The sequence below is a fragment of the Aaosphaeria arxii genome (genome assembly GCF_010015735.1).
Source record: "Aaosphaeria arxii CBS 175.79 unplaced genomic scaffold BU24scaffold_1, whole genome shotgun sequence".
In the NCBI taxonomy this organism is placed as follows: domain Eukaryota; kingdom Fungi; phylum Ascomycota; class Dothideomycetes; order Pleosporales; genus Aaosphaeria; species Aaosphaeria arxii.
In genome coordinates, this window is record NW_022983474.1 from 2,861,860 (window position 1) to 2,876,137 (window position 14,278).

Here is a 14,278-nt window from a genome sequence, read left to right on the forward strand (position 1 = left end):
TTGATGAATATGTAGACATATATTAATACATATCCAGAGGGATGGCACGTCGGGCTGGCCCTCGCTAGTATTTCATATCAACAACAGTGCATTCCCGAGATTTTATCGCGAGGAGTTAAGAGTGTTTACTGGCTACAGTACACTCTTGATTTAGGTATTGAAGATACATGAAGCTGGCAGGTGACCAGCCAGACGTGCAATCCTCTGTACATATACATATGATGTTGATCCTTTGTACAGTGAAGGACCGCAAGTGTTGGTCATGCATATACTCATAAACTTGGGGAGAAAGGAGTAGTATAGTCATACATTGTAATTCTAGATATCCAGGAGCCATTTACACCAAATTTTCTTTCAAGCCTATTGAAGAAGTTGACGATGGTTTTTGAATATTCTTTGTGTATGATATCGCGTCTACATACCTGTTAAGAAGCCAGCATTACAGGAAAGACATGTCTTACAAGTTTGGTGGTAAGGTGAAGGTAGGTAAGGTGAAGGCGGCTCTACATTCGTCCTATGGTTCTATGGTCTTCGAGTTACCTCATTTTATACTACAATCTAATATGATATCCAGTTGTCTTTTACACCGACTTTTACCTAGCTCTCCGCCTTTTGTATATCTTTCACTTCTCTCTTAGCCTCTCTTTCTTGACCTCTATCCTTCCCTCTATCTTTCCATATATCTAGCCCGTTAACCTCCGATCTAAGTTTTCAAATTCATAATCTCTTTTCCTACTCAATTCTTCTCTTCGCTACCATAATGCCGGGCCCCACATACGCCTCCCCCGAAGCCGCCAGTAGAGGAGCAGAGGAAGGAGCGACATCCGGGCACCGTCGCCGGAAGTTCGAAGAATACGCTCGAGACGACCCGAACACACTATTCCTTGGAGGGAAACCACAGTCCGACCACACACAAGCGACTACAATCAAGGAGATGGGCTGGTTCTCAGATCTTGGGAATGAGGGCGGGACATCCGACGCGATCATTCGAGTAGCGTTCATGAGCGAATATCTATGCACCCATGAGATTTCGGGACGTTCAATTTGGCTGCTCCACAAGGATATTCAGTCAGGCTCGAACAAAGCTTATCTGAAAACTCGGCAGGTCAATAAGATGGCTCAAAACTGGCAATGCAAGATATGCACGGATTTTCTACTCCCAACAGCTCGTCACCTTGTAGCGCGATGCAAGGATCAAGGAATTGATCTACTGGCGGTATCCTCATCAGAACGGAAGACCTACATTCAGGATTCATGGCCTAAAGATACAAAGGACATGATAACCCTGATATATCGCATGTACCAGCCAATCATTGGGCACGTCGACCTTGGGAGTATCTTCTCCCCACCAGAGGGAATTTCAATAGAGAGAAGGCGACTTTGCAAGAAGTGGCGAGACTTCTTAAAGTCAGTTTGGTTCCGAGGCATAGAGGAGACAATCGACATTCGTGTCCGGGCACAGACTAACCCAGATGGAAACCAAGAACAAGCCGAAGAGCAGCGCAAGACTTCAGCCATCTTTTTTGATTGCTGGAGGGATATGACGACCCGAGGCGTTGTCCCAAAGTGTCCTCCTATTTCTGATCTGATTGTCCTACCAGACGGTCTATCCAGCAACCGCAAGCGGAGGCGGGTATCCAACCCTTCGAAAGACACCGTACCTCAGGAAGACCATAGCGAACCTCCTTCTCTCATTACAGCGACTCAATCCGGTTAGCTTACCACATGGCGCGCCTAAATTCTCCAATCCAGTAAGGCGGCGCTTGCTCATTTAAGCTTAACCTTTCCTTACCCGATCCAGTGCGCGCACGGTCCACACCCAATCTACCCGACCCGACACGCATCAATTTTGCAAAAAAAAGACATCCCCTCCCAACAACAGCTGCAAAAGAGAGAAGAAGAAAAGGCAAAAAAAGAATGACTCTCCGACGGGGAATCGAACCCCGGTCTCCCGCGCTTGTTAATTCCGAAGAGGAACTTGACAAGCGGAAATCATGACCACTAGACCATCGAAGATGTTCGCGCTGCTGGCGAGATGGTTGGTTTGATGTAGGGTTTTCAACTTTGATAGCTTATATTGCAAGGATATTGAATGAACGATTTTGACAGCGAACTACACAGGACGGTGATGTCTTATCGCGATGTGAAAAGTTGATAGCTCGGGGCTGATTAATGATCCGTCACATGCGAAGCGATTTGTGCCGTACACATACTGGTATCGTCATCCCTGCTAACCCGAAAAGTAAGATATCCGAACTAGTACCACATGCAGCCTGACTGTTCAGGACCACATCTGAAGCAAGAGTTCAGTTCTCGAAACCTTCTCGTCGGTGAAAGGTAACGTTTTGATGAGTGTGTGCTACGTTACTGTGTTCGGGTTTCCTGCTATAATCGGTGATTGCTGCAGTGTGGACGAGAACTACTAGAGTGATCAGCTTCGGTCGATGAATTCATGGTTTCAGAAAAAGAATCCAGAAAAGACTGACTAGGATAGATAGGATAGAGGACCAAGCAATTACTCCATCTTAAGATATCGGAGCATTCTTAGGGCCAGTGCCATCTCGATTGCTTGTCATTGTCTTGACATCGAACCACTTTCAATCAAAACCCCTTTGCGAGCTTTCTCGACAGAGGTACTCCACGAGATAGATTGTTTTGTTGAAGCTTGGGGGAACAGGTCTTGGATTGTATCAAGGAGACCTCTTGTCACAGGCTTGCTACCTATGACAGATATCACGATATCTCTTGTCCACTTATGCCCAGGATCACTTCGGCGGCTTTCAATGTCATCTCGACGATCTTTGACGTGGCATGCATCTATGTAGGAGACATTCGAGAACCCCGTGCATGGTTCATGTCATAACGCTCTCCCGGGTTGGGGAAAAGTCTCCGCCATTCGGTGTTCCTGGGATGTTGTGGGTTAATGTGGGCGAATCGCTTTGTATATTTCTAGGCAGCGGGTCTGTAACAGACTCTTTACATGCACGGTCAAAGTCTTGGGAGAAACCGGAGAAGTGATTCGAGGAATGCATCGCGGGGTGGTGAGCAGTAGGCATAGAATTGCAGGCGGCCTGTTGAAGATCCGGAGAAGCATGTCTTGAAATGTAGTCGAAGCCACGGAACATCGAGTATCCCACTGTACTTACTGTACGTATAATCCAACATCGTCAGGATTTAATCTAGAAGAACTGAAATCAAAAGAAAACCCAGGGTCCGACGTTGATAATCGTCCATTGCAGATCCCTCCCATCTACAGAATATAGTCTTGGGCTGTCAACTTGTCACAATGCCAAATTCCCCATTCCGACCATTCGAAACACCCCCAAGATCCGCATCAAGGATTACCATCCACATCAACAGCCATACACATTACAAAATACCCCGTACACAAATACAATCCCCAAAAACAGTAACTAACCCATTACTCGCCCACCCCAAAATAGTAATAACACAGCACAAAAGCAATCCCTGCTCAACATCATCCAATCCCCGCAACCATCACCGCCCATCACTTACCCCATCTCACCAATTGATTCAAAACCGACCAGGACATCAAACAACACAACCTCCCTCCCCTCGTCCCCTTACACCCTGAGGCAAAACACCCCCATTCGGCCCGATCGACGTCCCATTTTCGGGGAAACCGCATCTGCACATCTTCATTCGCCCCCGCTGCCTGCCCAGCCTCACAAGTCGACCATCGGACCGACGTGCAAAACCCCGAAACATCGCCAACCGCCGCGCGTCGCGCCGCCGCCGTCGATCAACGAGTGCCGAGAAAAGAGAAAAGTCTTGATGATATAAAAGCCGATTGCTATGGTCAATGCCCGGGTCTTGTTTGAAACCTGCCGAGAGGGGGACGAGAGTCTTGGGGAGCGAAGTCAAGACTTGAGGGGGCGGAGGACCAAGGAAGGTTGATGGGGCTTGCTTTTTCTTGACGGAGAGGGAGGGAGGGGAGGAGACTGGGCAATAGCAAGGGGGAGGTTTGGGGATTTCTTTGCGTCGTTGTTGCTCTGTCTGTTGGAGTTCAGCTTTTTGGCTGAGTGGCATGCATCTTTTCTATCTATGGAATGAATTCTCTAATATCTTCATCTTAACTCTAACCAAGCTTCAGATCATACAACACAAGCAGTCATATCCAAAGCATTTCTCACAAGTATACCAACACCCAAAACAAGCATCCAAAAGCTTACATTCCTAGCCTAAATACCTACAGTCGTCCTCCCCAAGTCCCTAAGCTTTCAGATGCAATGTCAAGGCCTCAAAAGCTGACGGATTACGTATCTGACAGTGACAAACGCTCCCTTCTCTCCCTTCATTTTCACATCCTTGACAGATTCGGCTGCCATCATTCAGACCTCCAAGCTTCTGAAAACCCATCTAATCTCACGACATGATAGTCAAATCAAGTCAAATACATCATCAAAGATCCGAGCTGATGCTTATCACCCAAGTATCTTCAATCTCCCTTCTAGAACCCTAAGTCTTGAACTCCATATTCAAGACCTCAAAGACTAACAGATCACGTAGTTAACATTCTACTATTCAGACACTGCAGTATCACACCCGCCCCTCTCCCCATAGAAACACATCATTTCGCCCACGAAAAACGAACCAACGCATTCGTAGCCAAACCCCCCAACTCGACCAAAAAACGCCGTCTAGATCCATCTGGATACAGAACTCCTCTTAATCTCCAAGGGCCCGCTGAACAGTACTCTCATACCCAACCATCGAACCAGTTCACCCCAAGATCACCGACAAGATAACCATAGAAGTTTCTACATCTACATATGTATGTATAAGTAAATAAGCATATCCCCCGGATAACAGAAAACATCTTTATATCCATGTCATCTGGTAGGTTCCATTCCTGATCAGACACAGAAATAACATAATCTTTTTTCACATAACGCATTGTAGAGAACTCATCTTTAGATTACTCATTTCTTCTCCTATTTTTTAAGGGGTTTAAATGGGGGTTGTATAAAAAGTCCCAATGATGTATAGGACTATGTAAAAGGACAGGCAGGCAGGTATGTCGTTGGGCATGTTTACTGTGTGAGACGAGGGGGGATCATGAATTCACCTTCTCAGATTGTGGATTCTCGGATTGCGGATTACGAGTCATTTTGAACAATTGACAACTCCAGATGATCAGAACGAACAAGTCACTTTAGAGTTGTAGAGTCCAATTGTTGCATTTGATTTTCATTCTTTTCTGTTGCTTTCTCGTCGCCCTTCCGTTCCACTCGGACAACAACATGCAACGTTCATCTAGTCTCCTGTTGCCCCTTCCATTATCCATGGCCTTGTCAAAGAGCAACTCTACTGTTCAAACGAGACCAGATGAGTGCGTCCTCCATGCATATTCTAGCTCTATCCCCCCGTGAGGCCCTCCACTTCCGATGGCACCATCTCGCTGCTTCATGCCGACTGCAGATAACCTCCCACCGTGATCTTACACATGACGTCTTGGTCATCCAGATACAAATAGTTTTTCTATGATATTCGATCAATCATTCATGCCAATAAAACAATAAATGAGTTAAGCGCGTGGTGATTACAAGAGATACGAAAATGAACTTGGAACAAAAAGAAAAGAGCATGCGAAGAACCCACCGGGGAGTTCTTCACATGAGGCTTAAACAAAAAAAAAACTTCAGAATTAGAAGGTGGGGCTGAGTTGGGGATGGGCCTCGGGAGAGGATCCCCATCTTGTCGATTTTCGTCGCGGCGAAGGAGCATGCGTAGTCGTGTCGATGAGCGAGCGTCCGCGACCGTCCACTCAGGTAATCTTTCGACCCCTTTTGATGACGTCGGCTTAGTACGCAGCTCCGCCTCTAGTGCTGGATTCGAGGGGATTCCCCGGAATTCGCTTAAGCCTTGCGGCTGCGGGTGACGCGTCCGTTGGGGCTGGCACCTGTAGCAGTGGCAACACCGTTAGAAAGCGAATGAGCACCCTGGGACAACCGTCTGCGGGCTTCGCCGACGGTGGGTACCTTCTCATCCTTCATCTCAACCAAAGCGCTGGTAGCCCTGCGGCGGCCCTTGGGGACGGGCTTCTTGTAGGTAGCGAAGTAGAAGAGGATGAAGAGGAAGAGGTACGAGGTGAGGATGCAGATTCCGGAGATGGCAGCGAACTCCTCGCCGGCGCACTTGCCGGCGTTGGGGAGCCATGGCCAGTAGGTGCTGGTGAAGTAGGTCCAAGAAGCGAAGTAAACGAAGCCTGGATTGTGTTAGAAATTGTACCATGGTAGATATTACGAGTCTGACGTACCAAGATCCAAAACGAACTGAGCAATCTGCATGATGGTTATGTACTTCTTCCACCAGATGCGGATGCCGCGGGCGCTCTGGAAGTAGTACCAGTACATGACGACGTGGACGGTCAAGTTCAAGGTAATGACGACCCATGAGACGGAGGTGTGGCCGATGAGCTGGGTGTAGCAGAGGAGAGCGGTAGCACCGTGGTGGTAGGTGTGGAGGAAGGCTATGAGAAATCAGAAAAAAGTATCGGGTAGTTTTTCGGGACTGTACGTACTCAATGGCTTCTTCTTGAGGAACAGGAAGCAGGTGTCAAGCAATTCGAGGAACTTGGTGAGGTAGTTGAGCTATTATCGTCATGTCAGCGGAATCGTCTAGAGAAGAGAATAAATCCACATTTCAAGATAGACATACGTAGTACAAGATAACCATCTTGTCGGTCCAGCCACCGGCATGGTCGCAGACAGCGAAGAAGATGCCGTGCCTTGCGACGGTGGGGATGATCTGCTCAGCGAAGAGGGCCAAGAGAATGGCACTGATGGCAGTGAGGTAGAAGTTGTGGACCTTGAAGAGGAAGCTGAGCTGCAGGGGCTGGCGATCGCGCATCAACTCGCGTCCACCGAAGATAACGATGTAGTAGGAGAGGAGAATGGCGCTGCAGGTCTTCAGGGTGGAGATTGGGGTCTCTCCCGGAGTGAAGCGGAAGTCCTGGGGTTTGTATCCCATAGCGGATTCGAAGGCCACCTCGAAGATGGGCCACAACTCGAGACCGAAGGGGCGGTCGAGCGAGGGAACGCCATATTGGATCCAGTCTGGTTTAGACATTGCGAACGGTGGTGAATTGAGCCGTGGGAGGTTTGTGATGTGGTGTTGACGAAGCTTTCGGAGGAAAATTAATCAACAGGGGCGCGTCCGGGGAAACCGCAGTACGACGAGGAGGTGTAGTCTATCGTAGAAACAGAGGAAGAAAGAAAGGAGTGGCAGCAATGGCCTAAAGAAGGACGTGAAGGAGGAAGAAGAGCAAGAGGAGGAGGAGGTGGAGGTGGAAGAGAAAAGAAGAAGAGGAAGAAGAGGGAGTCGGGAGGATAGATAGTTGGGATTACTAGTAATCGCCTTAGGAGTAGGAGCAACTAGGAGTAGATGTGTTAGGCGTAGTAATTAGGTAGTAATTAATGGTAAGAGCGACCGGGCGGACGTTCATCCCCTCCTTCCGTCTTTTTTTTCCTTCCTCTCCTCTGCCTACGTCGGGTTGATCGGAAAGGGAAAGGGGTCGAGCCAATCAAACGCTCGCTTACTTGATCTGACTAAATTAGTCAGTTACCGTAACTTATCATATTATCTTACAACAATACTAACCATATCGGGGTTAACTTTATACGATCAACTTGTAATTGCAACGGCCGTGACACCCAAAAACAACAACAACAAGATACCAAAACATAACAACGACGACCACGACAACAGCCCTACCCCCGAGATTAATCATACTCGCCCATGGCCACAACGAGAATAAAATCAACGCCAACATACTCAACTCGCTCACTAAACATACAAATCAAAACACCAAACACAGCAACCAATCCAACGAATCAAAGCCCACCGCCAAGAACCGAGGCTCAATCTCCCCATCCCCTTAACAACAACTTTCAATCCAATCAACAGCCCCTCCACCCAATCACCTTCCCCCTAACCCCCTATCCTCTCCTTCGTTTCCTTTCCCCAAGTAGACACACACGATAATAAATCTCCTAAGTAATTACCTATACCCTATTCCCCCATGTAAACAGTAAATTATACCTCCCGTCCCAAAACGGTACTGCTTGCGGCGGAAGGACTAGACCACTTCCCTTCCTCGCGGCGTGCGAAATTCGTTGCCCGATGCCGAAATGTAGTTGACTTGTATGTGGGGATTTAGTTGATTAATCAATTGCTTTGCTGTTTACTTGGACGGTCTGTGATACCTAGGTACACGCACATGTACACATGTCTGAATAGCTATTTGTCTGGCTGTTTGGCTGCTAGCTATGTGCTTGCTGCTGATAGAAAGAAACCCCTTTAACCCCCTTTTGTCGATTTTGATACGCAGTTCAATTCGTACGATGTCACGGACTCACGATGTCGTGACGACTTGCCCATCACATGTGAAAATAAATAGAAGGGTTGCTTAGACATGTGAAATCGTTCGAGAAGTGTTAGATCTGTCTGTTAACTGTTTGCTAACCAAATGACCTGACGTGACATCACACTCCCGGATACACACACAAGCATACATACATACACGCACTATCTACTTACCAAGTACTTATGTACATACTTACCACCCTCCCCCTACAACCATACTTCGAACAGTTGCATTGCATCGTCCTTATCTTACATATGGCATTGCACACAGTACCTCCACTCCATCACATACAGAATGATATGAACTGAGCGGACACGTGAAATCGACATCTTCTCGAATCCCTCAAATGCATACATCTATGAACTAACTAACCTTCTACCATTGTAACCTCATCACCAACCCATCCACGGCAAGTCGACGAATTCAAACCAACGGAATATAACATAACACAACATAACATCTACCCATCCACACGAGTGCACTTGCTATACAAAGAAGACGAAAAAGTAATGGTAAAACTACAGACCATAAGATGCATATCAGCACACCAACCCACGTACACTTACTTCCCCCCTTCCCATGACTAACACCAATCCCCCCGTCCTCACGCACAATCCACATTACTTACATACGTACAATGTTCACGATATCAACCCAACCCCAACCCCATTACACCAGCAAACAACCCCAATAACCCCCAAGAAAACCGTCAACGTGCTCAGATAAATAGAGCTCACGCACCCATAGGATCTTACCCAAGAAAATCACAACTAACCCACCAACAACACCAACGCAGCCCCAAACCAAAAACGTCCCAAACCCCCCCCCCCCTCCATGTACGAATCTCCTACACACGTTAGAAAACCTAGAGTATCAAACACCACAAGATCAATTAGCGCCCGTCTTATCTACTCCCAGACCCGCCATCACACCAGCAAAACGGTACATGCAACGCGGCGTAGCACACCAAAGACACGGACTAGACTGGCCATCAAACCGTACGTAGGAGAGTGTAACACGCTTTCATATCCAGCCATCTATACATCTCGTGGCGGTTGTGGTGGTGGTGGTGGATGAGAAGGAAAGGTTGAAGCGAGGGGAAGGGGTTGTCGAGAGATTGAGGGATGAAGGAGTTAGTGTGTGTATATCTATATTATATGTCTATGTCACAAGAAGAGTGCTGAAGTGTACGTCGAAGTTACAAAAGGGAAAAGGGGTTGGATGAAGGTGAAATCGAGGTCATGGGTGTGGGGTGCGGTCGCGTGAGATGGGGGTTTGTGTTAGTCCTGCCGCGTTATCTGCTTGTGTGGTGCGTTGGGATGTTGGAAGTATTGGGTCATATTGACACGGGAGAAAAGAGGAGAGGAAGGGTGAAGAGGGATGAGGAGGAGGAGGGAGGAGAAAGAGGACGATGAAGACGGAGATTCAAGTAAGTATGATAAAAATAGGCAATGTTCGGGCTCATCGAAGCAAACAAGACCACTCCAACTCCGAACCCCACACCCGAATCAAACGGTGTTAATGGAACAAAAACACGAATCGAAGAGAAGAAGAAAAAGGGAACAAGTCAAATGTAATTGTGGTAAGTGCAAATGTTTCCTCTTGAGCAAAAAAAAAAGGAAGAAGCCCCTTGAATTTCCAAACCCAAAGACACAAAAAAGCAGGCCCAACAGCATGAAGGCAACGGAGACAGATGGATGAAGAAAAAGTTAACGCTACGCTACGCGTGTAATAGTCCCGCCAGAACTGGATCGCACATGTCCACGGCTGCCGCCCGAGCTGCGAGAGGACGTCGTGGTGTGGGCGTGATGGACCTGAGGGTGACCCGACGAGCCAGGTCGAGAGTTACTCCTCGGGCGAGACGACCGCCGTGAGTGATGCGAATCCTCCTGAGATTGCGACGACGACGACGATGACGACGCATGATGTCGACGCTGCTGCTGCCGCTGCAGAAAGGTAAAGCACACAAAAGTCAGATCATCAAACCGAATCCAATATGCAAGTCTGACTGAACAACGGAAAAATGAAGGACCTTTTTGGAAAGAGTCTAGGGATAGGATTAAAAGTACACTGATTCGGCCGTAGAAGATGCTCATCCCACTTGTTGAGTTCTAAGGACTTAAGAATCAACGTACCGATGTCTGGCTACTCTGCCGCTCAAACTCTTGGGGCCGCCGGTTCGTTGCAAGCCCGTCATCCTGCAGTCTCAATGCTTCTAGGCGCCGCTGGCTGTCCTGGCTCAATGGGTCTGAATCGTCTATCCTCATGGGCGAGCTGACCTTGGCCGAGTTCGGCGGTGCCGTGCTCGTTGCCGTGCCGTTCTGCCTCGCCTCTGCCAGCTTCTGCAGCTGGTCCCACCTGTTCTGTCGGTTTTGCTTGATCTCCGCGGCATTGTTTTGCGATTCGGCGTAGTCGTGCGAGCAGTCGTCAAAGAGTTGCGGGTTGACCTCCATAAACAACTTCATCGCATTGTACACCATTCCATGAATCGTCCTACGGCTGGTGAGCTTCACATACTCACTATCTCGAAAAAAATGTAAACATACCTGTTCCAGTGTCCCTTAGAATTCTCGTACAGAGGCGCAAACATGATGGGCAAAATAACCTCGACATTATCACTGACGAGATTGCAGAAGTATTCGTTGTTCCAGAAATACAGAGCTCGCTCGGCAACCTTGGGAAACCGTCAGCAAAGAGGTCGTTAGTCGTGGGGGATGCGCGTGACATACCTGGAAGTGTGGGCTGGCAACCGACTTGGCCAATTGGTTGAATAATGGTTCTTGGACCTTTGCAAATTCGGCAGGGTCCATGACCTCGAAAATGTCCTCCACTTCGTTCAAAAACATGACCTCCTTGGTGCTATTAACCTTGGGCCAGTATCGAAGCAGTCCCAGGACAACCTAAACGCACCATTAGCATCCAATCTGAATATATCTGTACGTAGTGTCTACAATACCTCTTCAGTCAATGCGGCGTCCTTCTCTAAAAATTGGACGATGCAGTATGCCAATTGTGGATGGTACATGCTCAAACTTTTCACTTTATGTAATGGTATCAAAACGCGGGTGAGGAACAGTTTATGCTCCTCTTTGAGGGGCAGGGCGAAACCGTTGATGATGGAGCCGAGAATTTCGAGGAGCTCAGCAATGCCATTGAATCGTTCCGTCTCGTAGATGAATTGGAAGAAAACGTTGTTTATGGAGCGACGAATATAAGAGCGAAGGTTGAGGAATTTGCCGTAGATTCTGTGCAGAGTCGTCTTTAGGAAATCTCTCTCTCGGGGATCTTCCGAGTCGAAAAGCTCGAGTAGGTTCAGCACGAAGCTGTGGTCGATATAAGCCTTCGCGATGTTGGTGTTGAAGTCCTGGCTCTCGATGAATCGAAGGAAGAACTCGTACACGACCTGGATATGGGGCCAGGCCACTTCGAGAACGGGCTCGTCCTCTTCGGGATCGAAAGCCTCGCCTTGAGGGTTCATCGGAGGCGGGATGGGTCGGAACAAGTTCTTTGCGAACATATCCACAACACGAGGGTACATCTTCTCCGTAATGACTTGGCGGTTATTAGCAACGTAGTCGAGGAGCTCGTGCAGGGCGAGCCTCTTGATTTCCTTGGACTTCATATCCCCGCTGGCATCGTTGAAATCGAAGATTATGTTGCATTGGTCGATCTTTTGCATGAACAGGTCCTCGCGTTTGTTTGGTGGCACTTCGTGGAAGCCAGGGAGCTTTTCCAGGTCACGTTGGCGCTGGTCCGAGATGTCGAATCGGGACGAATGCTGCCTCTTTGGCGTCCGGATACCTTCGACATTGTCTTTCGGTGTGGTCTGGAGACGATCGAATATCAAAGACTTTTGGCCGGCCTTGGGAGGGAGGAGGTCGCCGGGCATAGTCTCGGCGGCTCCTGGAGGAGGGATGTGCTGAATGTTGGCCGAATTAGTCTGCATTTCACTTTAATACAATTTGATTCTTTACAATATAGGAACGATTAACGCTTACCGGTGCACTTGGACTGATGACAACGCTGGGTGCAAGTGGTTGTCCTGCTCTGTGCGGTGTGCCAGGACCAGAAGCACCTGCATTGCCCTGGCCGCCAAAGGCTGGCTGTCCCGCGAACGGTGCTCCACCACTCAAGTTGTTCGAGGGGCCCGACTGTTGTGACTGCAGTGTGTTTACACTGCCAGAGCTATCGCCGGAAGGAAGAGGCTTATTACGGGTATCTGCGAGTTGGGTCTGCGACGACGAAGGGGTCGCCTGTGCGGAGCCTGAGGGAGACTGGGTGGAGCCATGGGAAGGGGACGAAGTGCCGGGACTCGAGTCTTTCTTCTTTGACGACTTGTTATCTTTCGCTCTTGAGAGCTGTTCGTGCTGAGCATGTTAGCATTTGCGCATTGGTGGGAGGGGTAGAGTGCGTCAGGCGGTGGACACGCCAGCGGGGAAGGGGGGGCGGATACAGCCGTCGTTGAGCTGTGAGCGGTGACCACGGGAAGGGGCAGCGAGGGGAAGGGGTGAAGAGATATGAACCCCAGGATGGCGACACCGAGGGAGAGTACGACAACGAGAGCGAAAGCGAAAGCGAGACGAGGATGGACTTACAACCCTCTGCCTGAAGCCTTTCATGACTGCGACCGGCGCAAATGCACCGTTGGCGGCGCGAAATTATTATCAGAGGGCGTGTAGAGGAACCCAATGTGGGTTACGCTTTTCGTGAGAGCCGCCTTGGGGAGCAGGACGGTAACGAGGAGGTCAGAGTAGGAGTGTACGGAGTGATTGTCGACACGATCGAAGTGCGAAGGACGCGCAGTGGTGGAGAGAGTGAGGAGAGAATGAGGAGAGAGAGAGAGAGAGAGAGAGAGAGAGAGAGAGAGAGAGAGACGAGGAGTGAGGAGTGAGGAGTAGGTGTAGAAGCGCAGGCGGACTAGACGAACATGGAGGGGACCGAATGGAATGGGATGGGATATGTAGAGTATGATAGGAAAGGATTGGATTCGGATTTGGATCGTGGTTGATGGGAGAGGTCGAGGTTGAGTTAAGGTGAGGTAGAGAGAGTAGAGTGAGTGTGTGAAGTACGAGGTAGGTGGTAGGTGATGGTGGTAGTAGTACTGAGTTAGGGTAAGGTTGGAAGCTTGGGGGAGGAGATCCACGGGAGGACGGGCGAGATTGGCGTAGAAGCAGTGCAGCAACACACACACACACACACACACACACACACACACACACACACACTGCAGACAACAGACGCAGCACCAGCACCAGCAATAGCAATAGCAATAGCACCAGCGCAATGCACAAACACACAAGCTATTACCCTTATGTGTGTGTGCGTATGTATGGGTGTGGGTGTGGGGTCAGGAGGCCAGCGGGAGCCAAGTGACGAAGCAGCCACCACAAGCAACAAGCCACAGAAGAGGAGAAACACGACGATGATGATGATGATGACCACTCGTATAATGATGATGGTACCGGAGTAGATGATGAGGATGGTGGACGATGATACTAGAGTGATGATGAAACGGGGTAATGAGGTAAAGTAGGGTACAGAAGAGGAGGCTAGGCGGGATTGGTCGTTGGTCGTGAATCGGAGGTGAAGTGTCTGGGTGTGTGTGCGTGTGTCGTGCCTAGAAGAAACTGATGAGGTAGGCAGCAGAGAGGAGAAGTGAATAGAGGATGCAGAAGGATTGAGGTAGAGACGAAACCTTACGAATAGAATGAGAGGAGGAAATGAGGGTATTGCTGCTGGAGTGTATATACACGGTACTTGGGTACCTCGTACCTAATAGACTATACAACGTAAGTAGTAGTTTTGAGTTGTCACTATATAATTGTTCGTACAAACACACATATCAGGTAACTATAGGTATCCAGGTACAATATCTATATAGGTACTCGT

At 48.8% G+C, this 14,278-nt stretch overlaps 3 protein-coding genes and 1 non-coding gene across 4 annotated transcripts; 1 reads left to right on the top strand and 3 right to left on the bottom strand.

The window, feature by feature from the left end:
- Positions 1 to 760: 760 nt before the first annotated feature.
- BU24DRAFT_404392 (uncharacterized protein) lies at positions 761 to 1,717 on the top strand (the record flags this gene model as incomplete). The annotated part of the gene is made up of 1 exon (XM_033525644.1): positions 761 to 1,717. One exon carries the CDS (start codon positions 761 to 763, stop codon positions 1,715 to 1,717), a length of 957 nt encoding a protein of 318 aa, XP_033389717.1.
- Positions 1,718 to 1,921: 204 nt separating this feature from the next.
- On the bottom strand, positions 1,922 to 2,016 carry BU24DRAFT_t3. The gene has a single exon. It is a non-coding gene; the product is annotated as a tRNA-Asp (tRNA).
- Positions 2,017 to 5,681: 3,665 nt separating this feature from the next.
- On the bottom strand, positions 5,682 to 7,236 carry BU24DRAFT_20104 (elongation of fatty acids protein-like protein). The gene is made up of 4 exons (XM_033521824.1): positions 6,682 to 7,236; positions 6,545 to 6,614; positions 6,281 to 6,493; positions 5,682 to 6,229 (listed from the first exon to the last, which is right to left on the bottom strand). The coding sequence occupies exons 1-4, from the start codon at positions 7,090 to 7,092 to the stop codon at positions 5,880 to 5,882; spliced, it is 1,044 nt and encodes a 347-aa protein (XP_033389718.1). The 5' UTR covers positions 7,093 to 7,236; the 3' UTR covers positions 5,682 to 5,879.
- A 3,279-nt stretch (positions 7,237 to 10,515) lies between these two features.
- Positions 10,516 to 13,008, bottom strand: BU24DRAFT_338120 (protein phosphatase 2A regulatory B subunit; the record flags this gene model as incomplete). Its single annotated transcript, XM_033523115.1, has 6 exons — positions 10,516 to 10,882; positions 10,936 to 11,063; positions 11,119 to 11,289; positions 11,346 to 12,308; positions 12,388 to 12,756; positions 12,985 to 13,008. The coding sequence occupies 6 exons, from the start codon at positions 13,006 to 13,008 to the stop codon at positions 10,516 to 10,518; spliced, it is 2,022 nt and encodes a 673-aa protein (XP_033389719.1).
- Positions 13,009 to 14,278: the final 1,270 nt, after the last annotated feature.

Excerpts from the sequence above, each read along its gene's own strand:
- BU24DRAFT_20104 (XM_033521824.1), bottom strand. The coding sequence starts at position 7,092 with ATGTCTAAACCAGACTGGATCCAATATGGCGTTCCCTCGCTCGACCGC. Across the intron at positions 6,615-6,681 it reads AGATGGTTATCTTGTACTAC|CTCAACTACCTCACCAAGTT; the intron begins GTATGTCTATCT and ends TGACGATAATAG. Across the intron at positions 6,494-6,544 it reads CCTCAAGAAGAAGCCATTGA|CCTTCCTCCACACCTACCAC; the intron begins GTACGTACAGTC and ends GATTTCTCATAG.